Source organism: Maylandia zebra, linkage group LG16 (assembly GCF_041146795.1).
Source record: "Maylandia zebra isolate NMK-2024a linkage group LG16, Mzebra_GT3a, whole genome shotgun sequence".
Lineage (NCBI taxonomy): Eukaryota > Metazoa > Chordata > Actinopteri > Cichliformes > Cichlidae > Maylandia > Maylandia zebra.
Genome location: NC_135182.1, coordinates 14,151,495 through 14,169,152, shown reverse-complemented (window position 1 = coordinate 14,169,152; position 17,658 = coordinate 14,151,495). Strand labels below are relative to the sequence as shown.

Here is a 17,658-nt window from a genome sequence, read left to right as displayed (position 1 = left end):
CTTATTAGTAGACAATGAAATCCTACAAACTGGTTCAAGAACTCACAAAAAAGAAATAAAACTTACATTTTGGTATGCTTTTATGGTAAAGTAGTAGTTTTAGAAGTAACGTTTGATCCCTGGGCCTTCAAAGATACTATAAAATGATTATGCAGTCCTTAGATTTCAAGATAATTTAACTGTGACGCACTGCAGTCTATGGATTCTGAATGTTATTTGCAATCGAATCCAATTAAAGTACAACTTTAACTTTATACCAACTGACAATGGTATTCAATGAGGATCCGGGATCAGCTGTGTATCTATTCTGCACGCATCTACATTTAAAGTAGGTACACACCATCAGCGCGGGGGTTGTTTGGTTGTAGAGCTCCTGGCTACCGCTTCATTGGTGAGTTTATATATGGCTAAGGTACTATTTTGGGGATAGGCGGACTGCTTGGATATTATAGCGTTAAGTTGAGGGGAAGTCTTCCCGTGCATAAAGCACCACATATGATTATGAATGTCGAGTAGTGGTGGGACTGAGATTAACCTACTTGTGAACAGCCGGGACTCACTTTGCTTAGCAAGAAAAAAAATTGCACATGTTATCGAAACATAATATTTTGCAAAGGGCTTGTTTTTACAACCCCTGGTTCAACCTGATGGAGGCGGTTGGCAGGTAGAATTACAACCAACGGGAGCTGGAACCAAGGGCACTTGTGCCACGGGGGGCTGAAAACACATCTCACGGTGCCACGAAGAAAGAACATTTCCAGGTAAAACTTAATGTACTGTGGAGAAAGGCGGAGCCTCGTCCTGTCACGTTTCGCACAGCGGCTCTGCGCTGCCCACTCCTCCAGCACATGGGATGGATGGGCGGTTCGTCACAGGCGCGCAGCCGCTCCGCCTCCGAGGCGTTGTGGAAGGAAGGATCACTGACGGGAGACTGCGCCGCAAGACGATAAACAAGCATCAGTGTCTGTATTTTATTGTTCATCTGCAGAGAGAAATCGCAACGGTGGCAAAGAAGCGTTTGTGCACTAGGATTTCAGGACCGGGACGTTGGAAATGCGCCGCCCTGCGTGCGCATTCGGAGACAACGTCCAACGCGTCAAAGAAATCAGATTTCTCTGGGTGACTTGTGTTTACACGGGAGTCAACCAAAGCCACGTTTTTGGCAAGCTATCTTGGTTGGGACAGTATAGTACAGGGGTGTTTAGCGCTTGGTTCTCCGCCTAAGCAAACGGTGGAGCGGAGCAGGGAGTAAAACAGCGAATAGACAGCACTCGAAGTTCTTTTTTTTTAATCCTTGAGGGAAAAACTGAACATCATGGAGAGTTGCAGCTGATCGAAAGGGCGAGCACATGTTGGAGGTTTGTTTGAGCGCTGCGTAAACTTTGTGTATGGATGTGGACATGGAAAGTGTTGCAAACTAAACACAACTACAGCTAGCCTCGGTGGCAAGAGGGAAAGATATATTGATAGTGTTTTATTTTTGTTTTGGGGTTGTTGTTTTTTTGGAAGTAGGATTTGCTCTGTGTTGTTGTCATCGAGTTTCGGGCGAAAAGTCTGCTGGGTCAACATGGAGAGTCACGACGAGAAGGAGAAGTCGGACAACAGGTTCGCCCTCACTTACATCGGCTGGTCCCTGCTGGACAGGCGGACCACCCTACCCATGCTGCCGTGGCTGGTGGCCGAGATCCGCAGGCGGTGCGAGAAAGGCGACTGCGGCCCTGTGATGCAGCCCAGGGAAGTTCATCTGGTCCTCTGCCCCCCCTTCATCCGATGTGTCCCCACCACCAGCAACAACTCCTCAGTGTTCATATTCGAGCACAAAGCACAGCTCATATCTCGCTTCATTCACAACAGCAATGACCTCACCTATTTTGCCTATCTCCTGCGGGGCCAGCCCGACAACCCCGAGTCCGAGATGTCCTGTCACGTCTTTAAGGCCTGCGACCCCAACCAGGTAGGCCTGCTCCTCTCTGCACAGCACAGTTTTCAATACCATGAGCATGAATGGACCAAAACTCAGGCCAAAAAAAGTAACGCGGTGATCCATTAGGAACACACTTATAAAAAAGCTTTAAATAATATTTTTTTTACACCTAAGAAGACCTGAAGCAAGTATCCAAATCAAACGTCCTGAGTATATGTGACTAAATTAAATATGATGTCATGGTGAGGCAAACTATTTTTTTAAGGGTGGACTGATCCTGTCATTAGCTGTAAACTGAAAAACAATGAGATGTCCAACTAAGCCTGAAGTGAAATGTCTCCAAGGTGAAAGCTGTATAATTTAATCTCAACCTCGCACAATATTTGATCAGTCGTTGGTCAAAATGTGTTTGTTTTGGGATTAAGTATTTAGGCCACTAGATGGTGGGCATGACAAACCCAGTACTGTGTTGTTGTTGTTGTTGTTTTTTTGGTCAAAGTTAATCTATCCCTGGCCTTTCCCTGATCTTAAGTACAGTGGCCCTGAAGCTCAGTGCACCAGAGCTTAAGAAAAGACATATGGTTTCACCAATTTTGCACCACGAAGGGAAAATGATAGCTGAAAGCTCCCATTATAGAGTGGCATTTTCTGTCTTTGTGTCGGTTTATCCCTTTTGCAGCGTCATGTGTCAGACTGGAGAAGATGGGACTGTGTTTCCTGAAGTTGCAGCGCTCGGCGCTCTTGGGGCTGCTGTAGATCTGACATGTGTCTGGTGTCTGTGGTGTGACAACAACTGAATACAATATTGAGTCAGCACATTCACTTGCCGATCAGCATGCCACTCTTGAGTAATAACTGAAATAAACAGCCAGAAATCAGGAACGTGGGAGTCTGTGATTAAATATATATTGGTAGTAATCCTTTCTGCTCTTTTCTGAAAAGCAGTTCATAGCATATTTTTTTAGGAAGTTGCTGCACTCAGTAGCCTACCCTAGTGTTTATCTGAGTTATCTTTTCTCTGATTTGGTGGTAGAGAATGTTATTTATACAAGATTCTTAAACAAACGCAGTTTAATCTTGGTGCCACCTCAATTCCTAATTCCATGCAACCCATTCTGAAGTCTAACATCCCTACTCATGCTAATCCTGTTTTCCCACTGACTCAGGAAATGTGCACCAGTAATGTTCACAAACACATATCTAGTTATACTCACATTTTGCATTGATCTCAAGTGTGCCCGTGCCGTATCGTGTTTCCTGTGCAGGGGGCTGAGCACAATGTTTGTGTGTTAGTGAAAACTGAGGAGCAGAAGCGCCAGCAAGCTTAAGGCGTGCACACTTTCGAGGTCTCTGGCCTCTCTGCTAATGCCCGAATGTGTGTGCAGCAGTGAGAAAAGTATCTTGGACGTACCTCATTCATCACTATTACGCAACGAGAACTGGTTTGGCAACCAGCAAGCCCAAGCAACGTGTGCAAGGTGGACCATGTGGAATGCATGGCTAATTCTACCAGTACTCTGTTGCCATGTACAACACCCTGTTGCGGCAACTGCTAGCAGTCTGTTTGTCCCATTTTCCATACATAAACAGCATTTATTGCGAGCATTCTTACTACCACGTTGTGCGTTTTCTCTTTTTTCCAAACTGACTTTGAAGACACAAAAAATATTGCTTTATTTTTGGTTGGCAGGAATGGTTTCACATCTATTTTTAGTTGTAGAAATGACAGGCCTTCCTTGTGTAAGGAGATTTGGCATCTATCAAAATGATGAGAAAGGTTATAATGAAAAGACACTCTTGATGTCTTCAAGAGCACTGCAACTTATTAGATCCTTTTGGATTTAAGAAATAAAACGGTAAAGGAATAGCCCTGAATATGCAGTTTGCCTACAAACGTGACATCTCTCATGTATGTGTTTCAAATGTCATCGTGCTAAAAATCAGGTTTGACCTCCTGGACTTGAAATGCAGCCTCGGTCCTCACGCGTTCACTGTTAGGGTTAACAAGACTAACATTAACATGCCATGGATAATATTTTGCTAAAGCATCAAAGGGAAGATTTGGACACAAGTTAAACTTTTTTTTTCAGTTGAAGTGGGAGATGTTTACTTGACTTGTCTGTGAGACTGATAGGCACACATTCAGCACAGTCTCCAGTCAACACCACTGTGCTATTATCAAGCCAGCAACACACACTCAAGGCCTGCACAGCATAAACCACAGACCCCTGCATCATTTTTTTTTACCTCTGCTCTGACTTGGAACAGTACCACTGTGGAATCACTCACTGGGTAACCTGTTGTCTCTGCTGTGGGTGATGTTCATTTTCAGTCACAGTGGCACACACTGTTAAACTAAAATAGGAAAAGTCATTGTCTACCATTCAGCTTTACAAACCGTGCAGAGCTTGTTTTTTCATCTATTATATCAAGTGCCTTTCCCTTTTGTGCCAAAGACAGGAATTGAAAAGCTTTTTTTCTTATATTACGTGCACCTGTTGCCCAGAGAAGGAAAAGTGGCCCAGTGTCTGTCTGTTAATGTGACCAGATTTCTGAGGCCACATATTTGTAACCGGTTATCATGATATTCTGTGCACAGTTCACAATGAAAGGGAAACTGTCTGCAGTCACTGATATGTTGTTACATGTCAGATAAGCATAGCAAGCAGCTTTGAATACTTGAGTTCTTGGATTAACTTTATAAAAATGTATATTATTAGCAAGCTGCTTGTCTGGTAATTTGGTGTGACAGATAAGTCACCGGATCAAATACAGTCATGTGAAAAAGTGAGTTTTGACAGGACAGGCAGCCAGGTGCACAGTGGGGACCCCACCAAACTCACCCCAAGGTCACCCCATGCAACGCTCAGAGAGAATGCAGAAAAACCCAAGATCTACATATGAGACTGTAATTAGAGAAAATACTGAACAAGTATGGCTGATTTGGAAGAATATGGACACCTCTTACCAACTGTCACGCATGGTGGTGGAGGGGTGATGATCTGGGCTCGCTTTGCAGCTAAAGGCCCTGGGCGCCTTGCAGTCACAATGAACTCCTCTCTATACCAAAGTATTATGGAGTGAAATGTGAGGCCATCTGTCTGACAGCTAAAGCTTGGCTGAAAATTGGGTCATGCAACAAGACAATGATCCCAACCACAGCAGCGAATCTATAACAGAATAGCTGAAAAACAAGAATAAAGGTGTTGCAATGACCCAAAGTCCAGACCTCAGGTTGATTGAAATTCTGTGGCATGGACGTTTAGAGAGCTGTGCATAAATAAATGCCTGCAAACCTCATTGAACTGAAGCAAAGTTTTAGATGGCAAGCCAAAATTCCTCTGCAGTCATGCAAAAGACTGATAAAGTCATACAAGACAGAAAATTATTACTTCAAGTTGTTGCTGCGAAAATGATAGTGTGTACTTAGTTTTTCACAGGGCTGCGTAAAACTCTATGAAAAGTTTCTTTTGCACATGGCTGTGAGTTCCCTCCTAAGTTTCAGTAAAATCAGAGCACTAACAAAGTGAAAAACAGTCTCTCCATAGCTGTTTAATTACCAGGATCTATGTTTACATATACACTTGTATTGGCAAAAAAAAAAATAGACGTTTTACTGACGCATTACAATTTCCAGTTGTGACATCTTGTCACTGTGGCAGTAAAGATATCATAAGGAATTTTTGTTTGTTTGCTTGCTTGTTGTTGTGGTCAAATATGAATTTTGTTCAACTTACATTTGTCCTCAGCCACATGGAAAAGCACAGGCTACAGTGAGGTCAAACTTTAAATGTCAAGTGGCATCAGAACAAATCCTTGCAGAGCCAGAGCCACACAAAGACGGATATTTGGCCTTAAAGCAACTCCATAAATCGAAGTTTATGGTTATGACGTTAATAAGCTACAGTTTGTTTGTTTTTTCCGTCTTTCTATTCAATTTGGGCAACTTTCTAAGAACTTGCATCGCATGCTTTTAACTTAAAAGCATGCGATCTTTGATTGCTTCTGGTCTGACGTGGGGTATTACGTTTCATCTCTCGCTTGCTTTCTGTTTCCATTCTTATCTTTTTATTGACACAGTGATAACCTGTGCACCTCCAAAAGAGCCTAATTAGGCCTAATCACAGATATTGTGGCCGAACGTGAGACTCCGCAACTTCTCAGCGGTCTGGCTTATTGCTGCCGATAATAGCAGCAGAGCAATGTGCCATCTACTGTAAGATCTGATGTTATTAGGGGCTTTTGAAGAGCGCTTGGACATGATGGGAGCTATGCACTGAGAGTACTCAGGACTCTAGCAGCTCAGAGGGCACTATTCCCGTGTTTGTTTTCACCTAAGCTCTAAAGCTCTGCTCTGCTACTGGTGTTTATAGAGAAGCATTGCTTCACAACCGCCGTCGCTTATATCGTTTAATGAAGCCAGCCTATGATCACTGAATGTTACGCTAGTTTAAAGAACCGCTTTAGTGGGAAGAGGACGCTGGCTTTCCTTTAGTTCCTCAACAGCTTTTCTGCCTGCCTGTCTGTGCATGTCTCCCTTCAAGAGGCGAGCACCTTTGCCGACTCTGTATTGGGTAGATAAGGAATAATTGATCGCACGCTTCGGCATCATCTTACTCATGTATAATAAAGCAGCTCCTTTTAATGTTTAGACAAATCTGTCTCTTTTTTCCCCCCTCCCTTTGTGACAAAGTGTTGTGGTGGCCAGCTGTAGTTCTCAGCCAACAAGACCTTTTGCTTACCTCGACCTCGTAGTGTCAACACTGTCTTTTCCAATGAAGAATGCACTTTCACACAAAATGTAGCCATCAAGATCCCATGTGTGGTTTATTTTTCATCCCTTGTAAGTTATTACAGCACGTTTTCATTTATTCGCAACCCGCGTTTACAGAGAGCGCAGATATTTGTTTCTGAAGCTTAAAATGATCACCGCGATATTATTTTATCCTGGAAATAAGTCAGCCAACAGTTTGAAAATCATTCACAGTTTCTGGAGTGTGGGATTAGGACTGAGCATCACCCCCACCCCAGCCACTTCCACTTTTCCTCATCTCAAGGCAACGCTCTGTCACCAGCCAGGAAAAGCGCAAGGCCTTGAGGGGGGAGGTGGGAAAGCAGGCGCTTAGAAAGTGGGACTTTAAAATAGCCCCAGTAGCAGACGTGCATTTGATCTCATTGCCTTTTATGAAAATCAGACACGGGCTTTGTCAGGATGTTTGAGTTCATTCACAGCTTTTCTTTTCCTGTTTGCCTGCCCTCCCCTCTCTGCGCTCTGTTGTTCTGGTCACACCTCTGAAGTAAGCGCCATGTACTTTGCTATACAACTTCCCTCTCCAGTCCACATTAGAAATATATTTGTTCAACCGCCTGTATCCAGCTCTTATCTGATCTGATGTGTGCAGTCTGTGGAGCTGCTGTTTGTTCTAGCCCTCACTGTTGTCTTAAACACAGTATTTGGCTGACCTTGGCTGCAGCATTAGTTCCAGGCACTCTGCTTCTTTTAGGGAGCTTTAGCGTCGAGGCTTTCAGTCAGTTGTTTGCTGCCAAAATTTTAGTGCAGCGGTGATTCATTGCTCTCTGACTCCACTGCTATTGTTCGGTCCCCATTGTAAAAGTATTCAAAGCCTAAATTATGGTGGGTTTTTTTTTGTCTTGTCTTTTGCCTGTTTTTTTTAAATTTTTAAATCTTTGACTTGTTATCAAAGCAAGCTGTTATCAAGCTTTGATGACACTAACACACTAGCTGCCTGCTAATGTTTAAGTGCCACAGTGTAGCAGCAATAGGCTTATCGACCTTCAAGTCTCGAGTTTCCCCCAGCCTTCTGTTTTCTGTTCATTGCTGTAGAGAGTGGGTGTTCCCCATGGCTGCACGCCTACCTCTGACACCACTGTAGCTTTTGGTCCGTCTATTGTTATAGTTTTTGTTCAAATCTTTTGCTCTTTTCAAGTTATTTAAATTTCAAGTCTAAATATGGTTTTATTTTATTTATGTCTTAACATGCATAACCAAAACAACAGTATTGATATGATTCCACGTAATTTTTTTACTGTTAATTTCTTACTTCTTCTTAGTTTTTATTTGTCATTTTGAGAATGACATGAAGCATTATTCATGTTCATACTTTACAGAACCTGACGAAAAGTTAGAAATTTCGTTGTCTTAGATTTTAGGGTGATGTTATACTCGTGCTCTTTCAATGTCTGCGAAGCTGGTGTTCCCCTCGACCTCCCTTAGTCTTTTTGTCATGGTTTTTCTTTGTTCCTGTCTTCCTGTTCATCACATCCTTTCATTCCACTTGCCTCGCTTACAGGTCCCTGAGGTGATTAGTAACATTCGCCAAGTGTCCAAAACAGCGCTTAAGGAAGATTCCAAACCCAAACAGGAAACCGACGAGGCCTTCTACAACTCCCAGAAGTTTGAAGTGCTTTACTGTGGCAAGGTAGGAATCTGTGCATATGCCTTTAGAATGGAGTGTTTTTAAGATAAAAAAGGGCTTCAATGAATGCTGTTGGTGTTGCAAAAATCCCAGGTGACGGTCGGATACAAGAAGGCTCCATCCACGCTCGTCGATGATTGCATCGACAAGTTTCGCCAGCACGAGATTGAGCGCAAACGCGTTCGACTCCTCAACGGTCAACGAGGATCCACGGAGAGCCCCCCTGTGGAGTTTCTCATGGGAGGCGAAGGAGACCCGCTCTCCTCTGCTCTGAATGAGACTATGGAAGACCCCAGAGGTCCTGGAGGGGAGGACGTGACCTCAGGTGGGGACGAACGCTTCAAACAAATTTATGATGAGGAAAAGTTTTATTGAAATGATGTGTGTGTGCACAGCAACAAGTAACTTGAAGGCTGGTCAGGTTCACATGTCCCACATTGTTGTAAGTAAATGCTGCTACTGTCAGTTTTGCAAGGACACAAAAGCTGATTTGCAACTCAAAATCAAGTTTAAACACAAGGAGACAAAGAGCGACTTTACAGACGTGTCTGTTCTGCACCCAAAATGACAACATTTGCTTGCATAATTTAGCTTCAGCCAAATAATGATTATAATGTTTCTTCTATTGGTTGGTTTACAGTGCTCACTTTGACTCAGTGTGGATTATTCTGTTTGTGCACCTCCTTGTATTACACTGTGTTCGCTGTTATGTTGACAGGCTAGTGTTCCAAATGGAAAACAGCAAGTTGCACGCTTACTTTTCACAAAATGTGGCAGCCATCCACATTTGTGTAATTATCAAGTTGCTGGCTATACAAGCAAAAATAGGAACTAGACTTAAAAAAACTGTAATAAAGATAAAATATTTATAGGAAATATCCTTGGGTTTAGTATCTGTTAGTTTGGTAAAAACATGATTATAACCGAGACATTGATGGATGTGTTTATTGGAACTCTAAATGTATGCTTTCAAAAATTTCTGTGTTTTTATGGTAATATATGCGGTCGCTGAGTTTCCTAAAAAGACTAAAACTAAAACTGAAACTAACAAAAACTAAGCTGAACCAAGAAAATCAAGTGAAACTAAACTGAATTACAAACAAGATGAAAATGAAATTAAAATAAAAACTAAGTAAAAAATACACAATTATAATAACTCTGTTATTATCACTTTATGTTCATCAGGAGGCAAGTAAACCATTTACTAAAAACAAGAGGTCAGTAGAAAAATCTAGGTTAATTTAATGATTCAGTCAAACTGGGTAATCCTGTGTACTTGGTAGAACAGCACTGGAGTATATCCATTAGATCAATAGCGACTAAAGGTTCTAGTGATGTAATTTTCTAAACTTAGGTGTGAGTTCATGTTTGATGTGTCTGATCCAGGTAAAGGTATTCTCAGCAGCGGCAGTCAGAGCAACCTACGAGGAGCGTTCCCCGAGTCCATCCAGGAGGACTCGGGATTCGAGGAGCCCCAGGAGTTTCGGACACGCTGCAGCAGCATGGTGGGGAGTCTGCAGAGGAAGCCGGGAGAAGGCCTCGTCATGGTTTCCACACGCCGTCGTCACGCTAGCGCACCAAATCACGTTCAGCCTTCGGATGCAGACAAAAACCGCACTATGCTCTTTCAGGTAGGAGAAGTTGAACGGAGTAAAGGGCTGTGCTGTACTGCTGCTAATGTGTTGGTGTCACAGTGAGAGCGCTTCTCTTCTCTTTGTCCAAATGACTGTTCAAGTTCTTTCCTTCGGTTCGATGCAGAACACTTCTCAAAATAACAGTGTTCTCACATGAAAATCTTTGTCTAGTATGGAGAGAAGTGACTGACCTGGGCCCTGAAGGCATCATTTATATCTTAATAAATAATTTGCAGTGAGCTTAAAGGGATGTCCACCTTACGTGTATGTGCACGCAGGTGGCCGAGTGTCTTATTTTGCATTGTTTTGGATTTACTCCACTCTAAACATACCCTTTTCAATAATATGGATGGATTTTTTTAAGCTCCTCATGCCAAACCATAATTTGTGTTGTAAAACTTGATTCCATCTGTTACACCAGAAAACCAAATGGTCGCTGGCCTCAGCGCTGTTTGTCACGGAGGCCTCCTTTGCATAGACTCTCACTGCTGAGGTTCACACCACCGCAAATCATTTTTATGTGCACGTGGCTGGCAGCTATAATGTGTAGACCAGCTTGGCCTGGTGTAACTGTTCCAGTTAATAAGGCCGTAACTCCTGTGGTATTAAAAAAAATAATAAAAACTGACTTCACCACTGCTCCTGTGATAACACACGGTCGCTGCTTCATGAAAAACATGTGCGCCGCACTGTGAGCCAGCTGCCATTCCTCACGCACCATGCCTGTTTCGTCATGAAGCTACTTTTAAAAACTAGAGCACAACGCTCGATGTGATACTGTACGTAGCAGTCAATTATGAGGAAAAATCATTAGCGGAGACTCGCTGACCCTGATTTTAAAGCGCACGTGAGCGTCTTTTATCTCTATTGCCAATCGGGTCCCGGAATAATTATAGTCCTAGTCATAAAATGCTTAACATCACAGGAGATCCCAGTGTGTTTACACACATGCTCTCCCATCCGTGTTGTTTTGTGAGAACTTTTCATGCATCTATTACATGTTTTTACTTCACTCTGTGTGACCGTGGTCTCTCGTGTTTCATAGGTTGGACGTTTTGAAGTAAACCTTATAAGTCCTGACAGTAAAACTGTGGTCCTGGAGAAGAACTTCAAGGATATCTCATCGTGCTGTCAGGTTGGTGTATATTTACTTGTAATGTTTACTGAAAAGGTCTCTCTTGTGTCTCTGCTGCAGCCCTAGCAACTGGAATCTAATCACAGAGAGCCTTTGCTCATCTTTACACAAGAGCAGACCTTTAGTGTTTATTCCTTAATTTAGTGGCAGATCTTTGTCAGTAATGTAAGAATACACTTCTTTTCACCTTTGTTGGTTGTTTAGTAATTAAATATGATATAATTAAATCATCATTATGGTGCTATAAAGTTCCACAGCTATCCCAGGCCTCTGAGGCTAGTTTGTCTTTTGCTCCCATCCCCAGGGTATCAAACATACTGACCATTTTGGATTCATCTGTCGGCACCACTCAGAGTCTGGTCCCAGTCAGTACGTGTGCTACATTTTCCAGTGTGCCAGTGAATCCCTGGTGAGTCACAGGAATTATGTAAATAAAATGAAATTCTTAAGTGCATGTGGCAAACATCTCTTTCTTTGTGCGTGTGTGTGTTCATTCGCCTGTGCGTGTCAGGTGGACGAGGTGATGCTGACACTGAAGCAGGCCTTCAGTACAGCAGCCGCCTTACAAAGCAACAAGACTCAGATCCAGCTATGCGAAGCCTGCCCCATGCATGACCTGCACAAGCTCTGCGAGAGGATTGAAGGTAGGTCATGTCACCTGCATCAGACATCCGGCACTTCTCTCGGCTTTGACTCATGAATATATTGAATTTTCTCAGAGTTAAAGCAAGTTAAAGAGTACAGCTTATTTCATCTTCTCTGTTTCCAGGTCTCTACCCACCTAGAGCAAAGTTATCCATCCAGAAATATCTCTCCCAGCTGACCGACAATGAGCAAGCTGAGATTTTTGAGCGAGTTCAGGTCTGGCAATGGAGGTGACACTTTGATACAAACATATTATTTCTTACAGCTGTTGATTCACACTTGAGTGTTTGTGCATTCATTTCTGCAGAGACTGAAGCCTGCGTCAGACCAGGAGGAGAATGAGCTTGTGATTCTTCATCTGAGACAGCTCTGTGAAACCAAACAAAAGTCCCACCTCCACATTGGAGAGGCCCCTAAGGTAAGGGCACGAGAAAGCTTACGGTCCAGAAATAATTTCCAGCAAAGTGGTGTTTCTGTTGAATAGAGAATCGACACTTGGCGACATCACAGTTGTCGATCGATTTGTTGGTTTTACTCTAAATTTCACTTTGAAAAGCAAAAACAAACAGACAGGCTGGATCCTTAAAATGTTTCTAGTGGTCCTTAACATGAAATCTGAGAAACGTCAATTCAGACCCCTGATGGTTCTGAAAATCGCTTGCATGAAATGGCATAAAATTTGAATTTCTCAGACCGTATCCTAAGGTTTTGTTTTGGACTTTGTGTTGATAAAGGGATTGTGTAGAAATATTGATGGTAAAAGAACTCCTTAGCTGCTGTCTTAAATGTAAAGCTTGTTGCTTTGTATAGATGTAGATGTCCCTCTCCCTGAGACCTACAATGAACCGCTGTTTACGTTCTGTGAGTTGCTGAGAGGGGAAACACGACATTTAAAGTATGAGAGGATTGTGGATAATTGCTTTGGAATGATATACCCTGAGCGATCTGCATGCTAAATATTATCAATCATAGCGCAGTCTCCAGCAGCAGCACCACTTCTTTTAAAGCAGTTAGCAGCTATTGGCTGTTTCTTGCAGGCTTTATCACAGGATCTGCAACTGTATTCGTACAGTGAACCTGTTTTGGTTTATAATTAAATTCATTGAAGTCTTGTTAATTAAATCTTTTTCTTTTGCTGTCTAACAGAATGCAGCAAACAGCTCAGCAGCAGGAGATGGCACAGCCACCGGCAGTCGCTTCAAGCTCGACATTTTTAAGAATAAAGCGCGTTCATCCCTCACTAGCTCTCTGGAGAATATCTTTGCAAGGGTGGGTCTTTTTAAACATGTTTCCTTTTCTGCCACTGCCTTATCTTCCCCATTTCCTGCCGTTATATTATTATAACCATTTACTTATTTCCCCCAGTTTATCCCTGTCTTTTATGTCTCCGCAACGGACAGAAAGTAGAGCCGCCATGATGTTTACCTCTTACTAGTCTTCTAGGTTTCTGTTTCTGTGTCACTGTCATCACAGGGATTTGGATTGACCCATATCTGCCAGTGAGACAGCAGAATAATTCCTTAGCAGAGGCGTCCAGGAGAACTCTGCTGCCATCTGTTATTATCTTAGAGACTTAGCTGAACAATAATGCTGTTAGGCAGCAAGGAAACGTTTTCCCTTTGTTTCTTTCTGCTTCACTCTTAATCTAATCGCTGTTTCTTTTTGTCAGAAACAATTGTGTAAAAGAAAAAAAAGAGTGTTTTTACTTTTTTAAAATTTATTTATTTATTTTTTTTAAATTTACCCACTTGTGTTTTTATAACTTTTGTACAATCATCTCTGTCACCAGGGCGCCAGTCGAATGCGCGGCCGCTTGGGAAGCATGGGAAGCATGGGAAGCATGAGCAGTTTTGAAAGAGTAAGTGTCCTTGAGGATGAACATGAGAATTCCCAGAGCTTCAGTCGGGGGACTCTGAGACTTCTCACTCTTACCCCGTGGCATCTAAAAGCATGCTATATTCCAACTGTGTCCTCGGGAAAGGGGCAGGTCGATAAGAATACTTTCACTTTCATCAGTGTCAGTAGGTGGATCTGCCAACAGTCCTCTTCGCATGAGGAGAAACGATTTTGTGCTGCGTTTTCCCCCACATAGTTTTGTGATCAAGCTTGCACTGACAAAAAGGCAGAACAGTACAAGAGGGAACGTGTGTACAGAGATGCTAGTGAGCCGTTTAAGGTTGTTGGCTCCCTTGTGGTTACTGCTGTGCAAAATGTGGAGTGAGAGCGTGATATGGTCCCTCTGACTCCTCATCAGTCATGATGGGTTTAGCAGTACGCTGCTACGATGAACAAGTAAACAAGCAAATTAACCAATTGAGTGCCAGGCACCCAATTTACAATCTAAAGGCTAGGTTAGGCTAAACCAAACCCAACATAAAGTTGTGGCTGGTGTAGCAATTATTTTATAATTCTATACTTAGAATTAATTAAAGAGGTTTCTTTGAAATGCAGCAAACGCATTTGTAACTAAAATGCCGATGCAGCACAGGGATGCTGGATTTTTTGCATGGTTTTTTTTGTTTTGTTTGTTTTTTGTTTTTTACCGTGCATTGTGTTCTGCATCCTGATTGGCTATAGACCATTGTCAATCAATCTCGTGCCGTGTCTTCTGTACAGTACAGAATGCGTCCAGCTTGTCAAATTTACATAAATCTTCAATCGCTAGCAGTGTGACTCTGAAGTGCTGCACTGTATGTTTGTAAGTTTTCTGATCAACATACACAAATATGTTGACAAAACATTTTGCACTTTGGTTTCATTCTATGATACTGGACTTAATTTTCTACGAAGGTTAGAACTTAGAGAGTGTTTAAACAAGAGAGATTAGTGTGAAAATGTTCATGCCTGTCTGAGAAAAGTGTATAAAGTGTGTAGTGAGGGGTTTTACAGCCTTAAAACATCTATAATAATTGTAAAAAAAAATAACGTTGGCTACTTTGTGGATTTCACTTATCACGGGCTATTTTTAGAACGCAACTCCCGTGATAAACGAGGAACCACTGTATTGTTATATAACACATCATAAAGCACATGCTGTAGAATATTGTGCAAATGTCTCGAGCCGTCCTTCATTTTTCATAATTTTTTAGGAAAATGGGAAATCACCATAGTGATTCAGTGAAACATACAATGAAAGTACAGCATATAAGGCAAAAACAGAGACTGTACAATTCTAATAAGCTTGAAAGGCAATATTTGGTGTTGTATCATGATTTTAATTTGGTATTATTACAACGGCCTCTACAGTCACAAACCTGCTGGAGACCTGCAAACAGACTTTAAAGGGTTAAAACTACAGAAAAGAAGTGTTACTTGTTTTACTGAGGCTGCAAAAGTATGAAATACTCTCTCCTTGTAGCAGATGTGTGACTTTTTTCCACCGGATGTGTTAATACTGTCATATCAGATTTATTGAGAATACTAACCGCCAAGTAAGGACGATTATTAATACCAGTCTTCAAATGGCAGCTCCAAGTGTCTGGGAATTTATTAAGCTATTATTTCTCTTTCTTTTATCTATGATTAGCCACACTGGCTATTGCAGGTTTTAACAAATGTAAGCGATCATTTATCATGGAGTGACATATATCATTTTAATTTATGAGGTTCAAGTAAAGGTTTCTGTCATTGAGATGTCTTTAAAAAGTCTGGAAAAAGTTGCTTTGATTGGGATTAAATGAGTAAGTAGTCTCGTGGGGATTCTGTCAGGATGTGATGAGCTCGTGAAAAGGAAATCCCACTCAGGATGTCCAGTTACGCATCTGCTGAGCCACGTGTGGCCTGGATTTGTCTTCTCGACCCTGACGTAAGAGAGATTACTGCAAAAGTCTCTGATTTGAGTAAAATTCTATCATCAGTTTTTCCTAAAATTAACAACAGCATCAGGTTGTTAGATGACATCATCGTCTAGCGTGATTTGCAAACAGACCTCTTTCCAGTCTATAATGTCATCAGCTGTAGCCCTCAATTTTTTAATGTCATCAGCTACATTAAAAAAAAAAAGAGCGCATTGAAAGCAGCAGCATGACCTAACCCTGATCTTAAATAGGGAGGTCTCTAAAAGCATGATGGAAGGAGATAGGAGGGCTTTCGTGTACAGTTGCGTGTCACCGAGGTCCTCCCCTCCAATGGTGTGTGATGCTGTGAGTCACAGGACACTGGCCATTAGAATACAATAGATGTGGGAGTTGTGCCACCAGACATGAGGCAGCACGGAGTGGAGTATAAAGTTGAACCATGGACTGAGGCTTGCTGTGGGTTGAATAGGTGAGTGTGCGATTGAGTGTTTAACTTGGCTGTGAGCTGTGTCGTGTGGTTTAACTTCCAGTGAAACATGGACTGATTTTTCACTTTTTGACTTTTGCCTTCTGTCACTGACATTTTGTTTGATTGTATGATCCACAGAAATTTAAGCCATTCATAAAAAAATGTGTGTGTGTATGCATATATATATATATAAAATGTCATTAAATATGCATCACTGGAAAACAGTGAAGTCATAAATATGACTGACTGCTTCCCGCCTTACACATTCTGTCCTCTTCAGCAGGATGAGGAATCTCCTGGTCACTCCCCCCCAGGTTCCCCTCCTGCCTTCCCGGACGAAGACCCGGAAGCTGGCTTTCAGTTTCGTCGGCGCGCTCACACCTTCAGCCATCCACCTGTGAAAAAACGCATCTCCTTCGACGGCCAATTGCCAATACAGAACAAACAGACTCCGCTTCGCAGGCAGCAATCCGTTAACCCAGAGTTGCTGCAAAGCAGGTAAATATAAGCTAGTTTACAGTTAATCACCCTCTGCAGTTTTAAAGAAGGGTTCTGCGTCTGTTTGGTGATATTTGCAGGAGTTAATAATTTGTTCCTTTTTGCAATTATACAGATCCCCTCCCTTTCCGCCTTTGCTGGATTGAGCTTTTGTGTTTTGTTTGAAGATATGGCTAATGCTAACTTAATCATTAGAACTGGTTGCTTTTCTTTTAATCGCGTCAACAGTGTGTGTGCACAGACATTGTAATCTATTTGCAGCACTTTGATCAGTCTATAATCTCTTCACCTTCTGCCCCGCTGTCCTCGAACAATAGCATCACAAGTTTCCTGTCACTGTTTTGATCCCTCATAAGCTCCCCACTTGTTTTTTTTTTTTCCCTTATTCATTTCTGTGCTTGGACCGAAAGCTCTTTGTTTTGTGTAATGTTTTCCTTTATTTGTGGGCATTTCATGTTTGGCCCGCCCAGTCCCGTGGCTGTTTCAAGAACACGCAGTGTTTCAGAGAGCGAGTCCTCCTCCTCCACCTTCAGCCTCCCCTCCTCCTTCACTGCTCCCACTTTCCTGAAAAGCTTTTACCAGGGCTCACTGGGTTCCCTGAACTCCCTTCCAGACAGTGGGAGCCTCAAGAGGTGAGAGGGGGGTGCTCAGGCAACCCCCCTTGCTTAGACTGAAATGCACCCCATCAGGAATGAGATGGGTGGGAGGGACAGGCTGTTCTTTGCTGGCAGTAGCAGTATTCCCATTGGCTGTCAACACCTTTTTAACACCCAGCTTTATTGCCCTGTATCTCTTTTTCTGTATATCCAAAGCAAATTTGTCTTAGGATAAAATTCTTTTTCATTTTTTTCCACACCATGTATGCAGCTGGAGCCATCCTTTTCCTGTTTCTCTCAGCAGGGGATGCTGATGCATCCCTCCCTTGTTGCATTTGCATGTGCATTGCAAGCTTTTTGCTTTAATAACTGTGTCTCACAGCTTTAACCTTCATCCTTCCTGACTGGTGCAAGAGTTGCTACTCTAACTCGTCATGCTAATAAGATTCCCTGATACGTTTATGTTCAGCAGTTGCTATTAATGGTTAGCTTCACAAATAAGCAAATATAGTGTGTTTGATAC

The 17,658-nt window shown here is 42.3% G+C and overlaps 1 protein-coding gene across 5 annotated transcripts in view; it reads left to right on the top strand.

Annotated features, from left to right (window-relative positions):
* The first annotated feature begins 804 nt into the window (after positions 1–804).
* Positions 805–17,658, top strand: part of tbc1d4 (TBC1 domain family, member 4) — a 28,895-nt gene continuing 12,041 nt past the window's right edge. The window contains exons 1-14 of one of the 5 annotated variants that reach the window (XM_004567987.5): positions 807–1,358; positions 1,513–1,954; positions 8,236–8,364; positions 8,455–8,686; positions 9,748–9,992; positions 11,041–11,130; positions 11,435–11,539; positions 11,642–11,774; positions 11,900–11,991; positions 12,083–12,193; positions 12,922–13,044; positions 13,565–13,633; positions 16,322–16,539; positions 17,010–17,171. In XM_004567987.5, coding sequence (XP_004568044.2) covers positions 1,568–1,954; positions 8,236–8,364; positions 8,455–8,686; positions 9,748–9,992; positions 11,041–11,130; positions 11,435–11,539; positions 11,642–11,774; positions 11,900–11,991; positions 12,083–12,193; positions 12,922–13,044; positions 13,565–13,633; positions 16,322–16,539; positions 17,010–17,171 — 2,096 coding nt within the window. In that variant the 5' untranslated portion in view covers positions 807–1,358; positions 1,513–1,567. Of the gene's footprint in view, positions 1,955–8,235; positions 8,365–8,454; positions 8,687–9,747; positions 9,993–11,040; positions 11,131–11,434; positions 11,540–11,641; positions 11,775–11,899; positions 11,992–12,082; positions 12,194–12,921; positions 13,045–13,564; positions 13,634–15,871; positions 16,042–16,321; positions 16,540–17,009; positions 17,172–17,658 lie in introns of those variants that run through there. The other 4 variants (XM_004567988.4, XM_076874739.1, XM_004567989.5 and 1 more) reach the window with 4 other exon arrangements.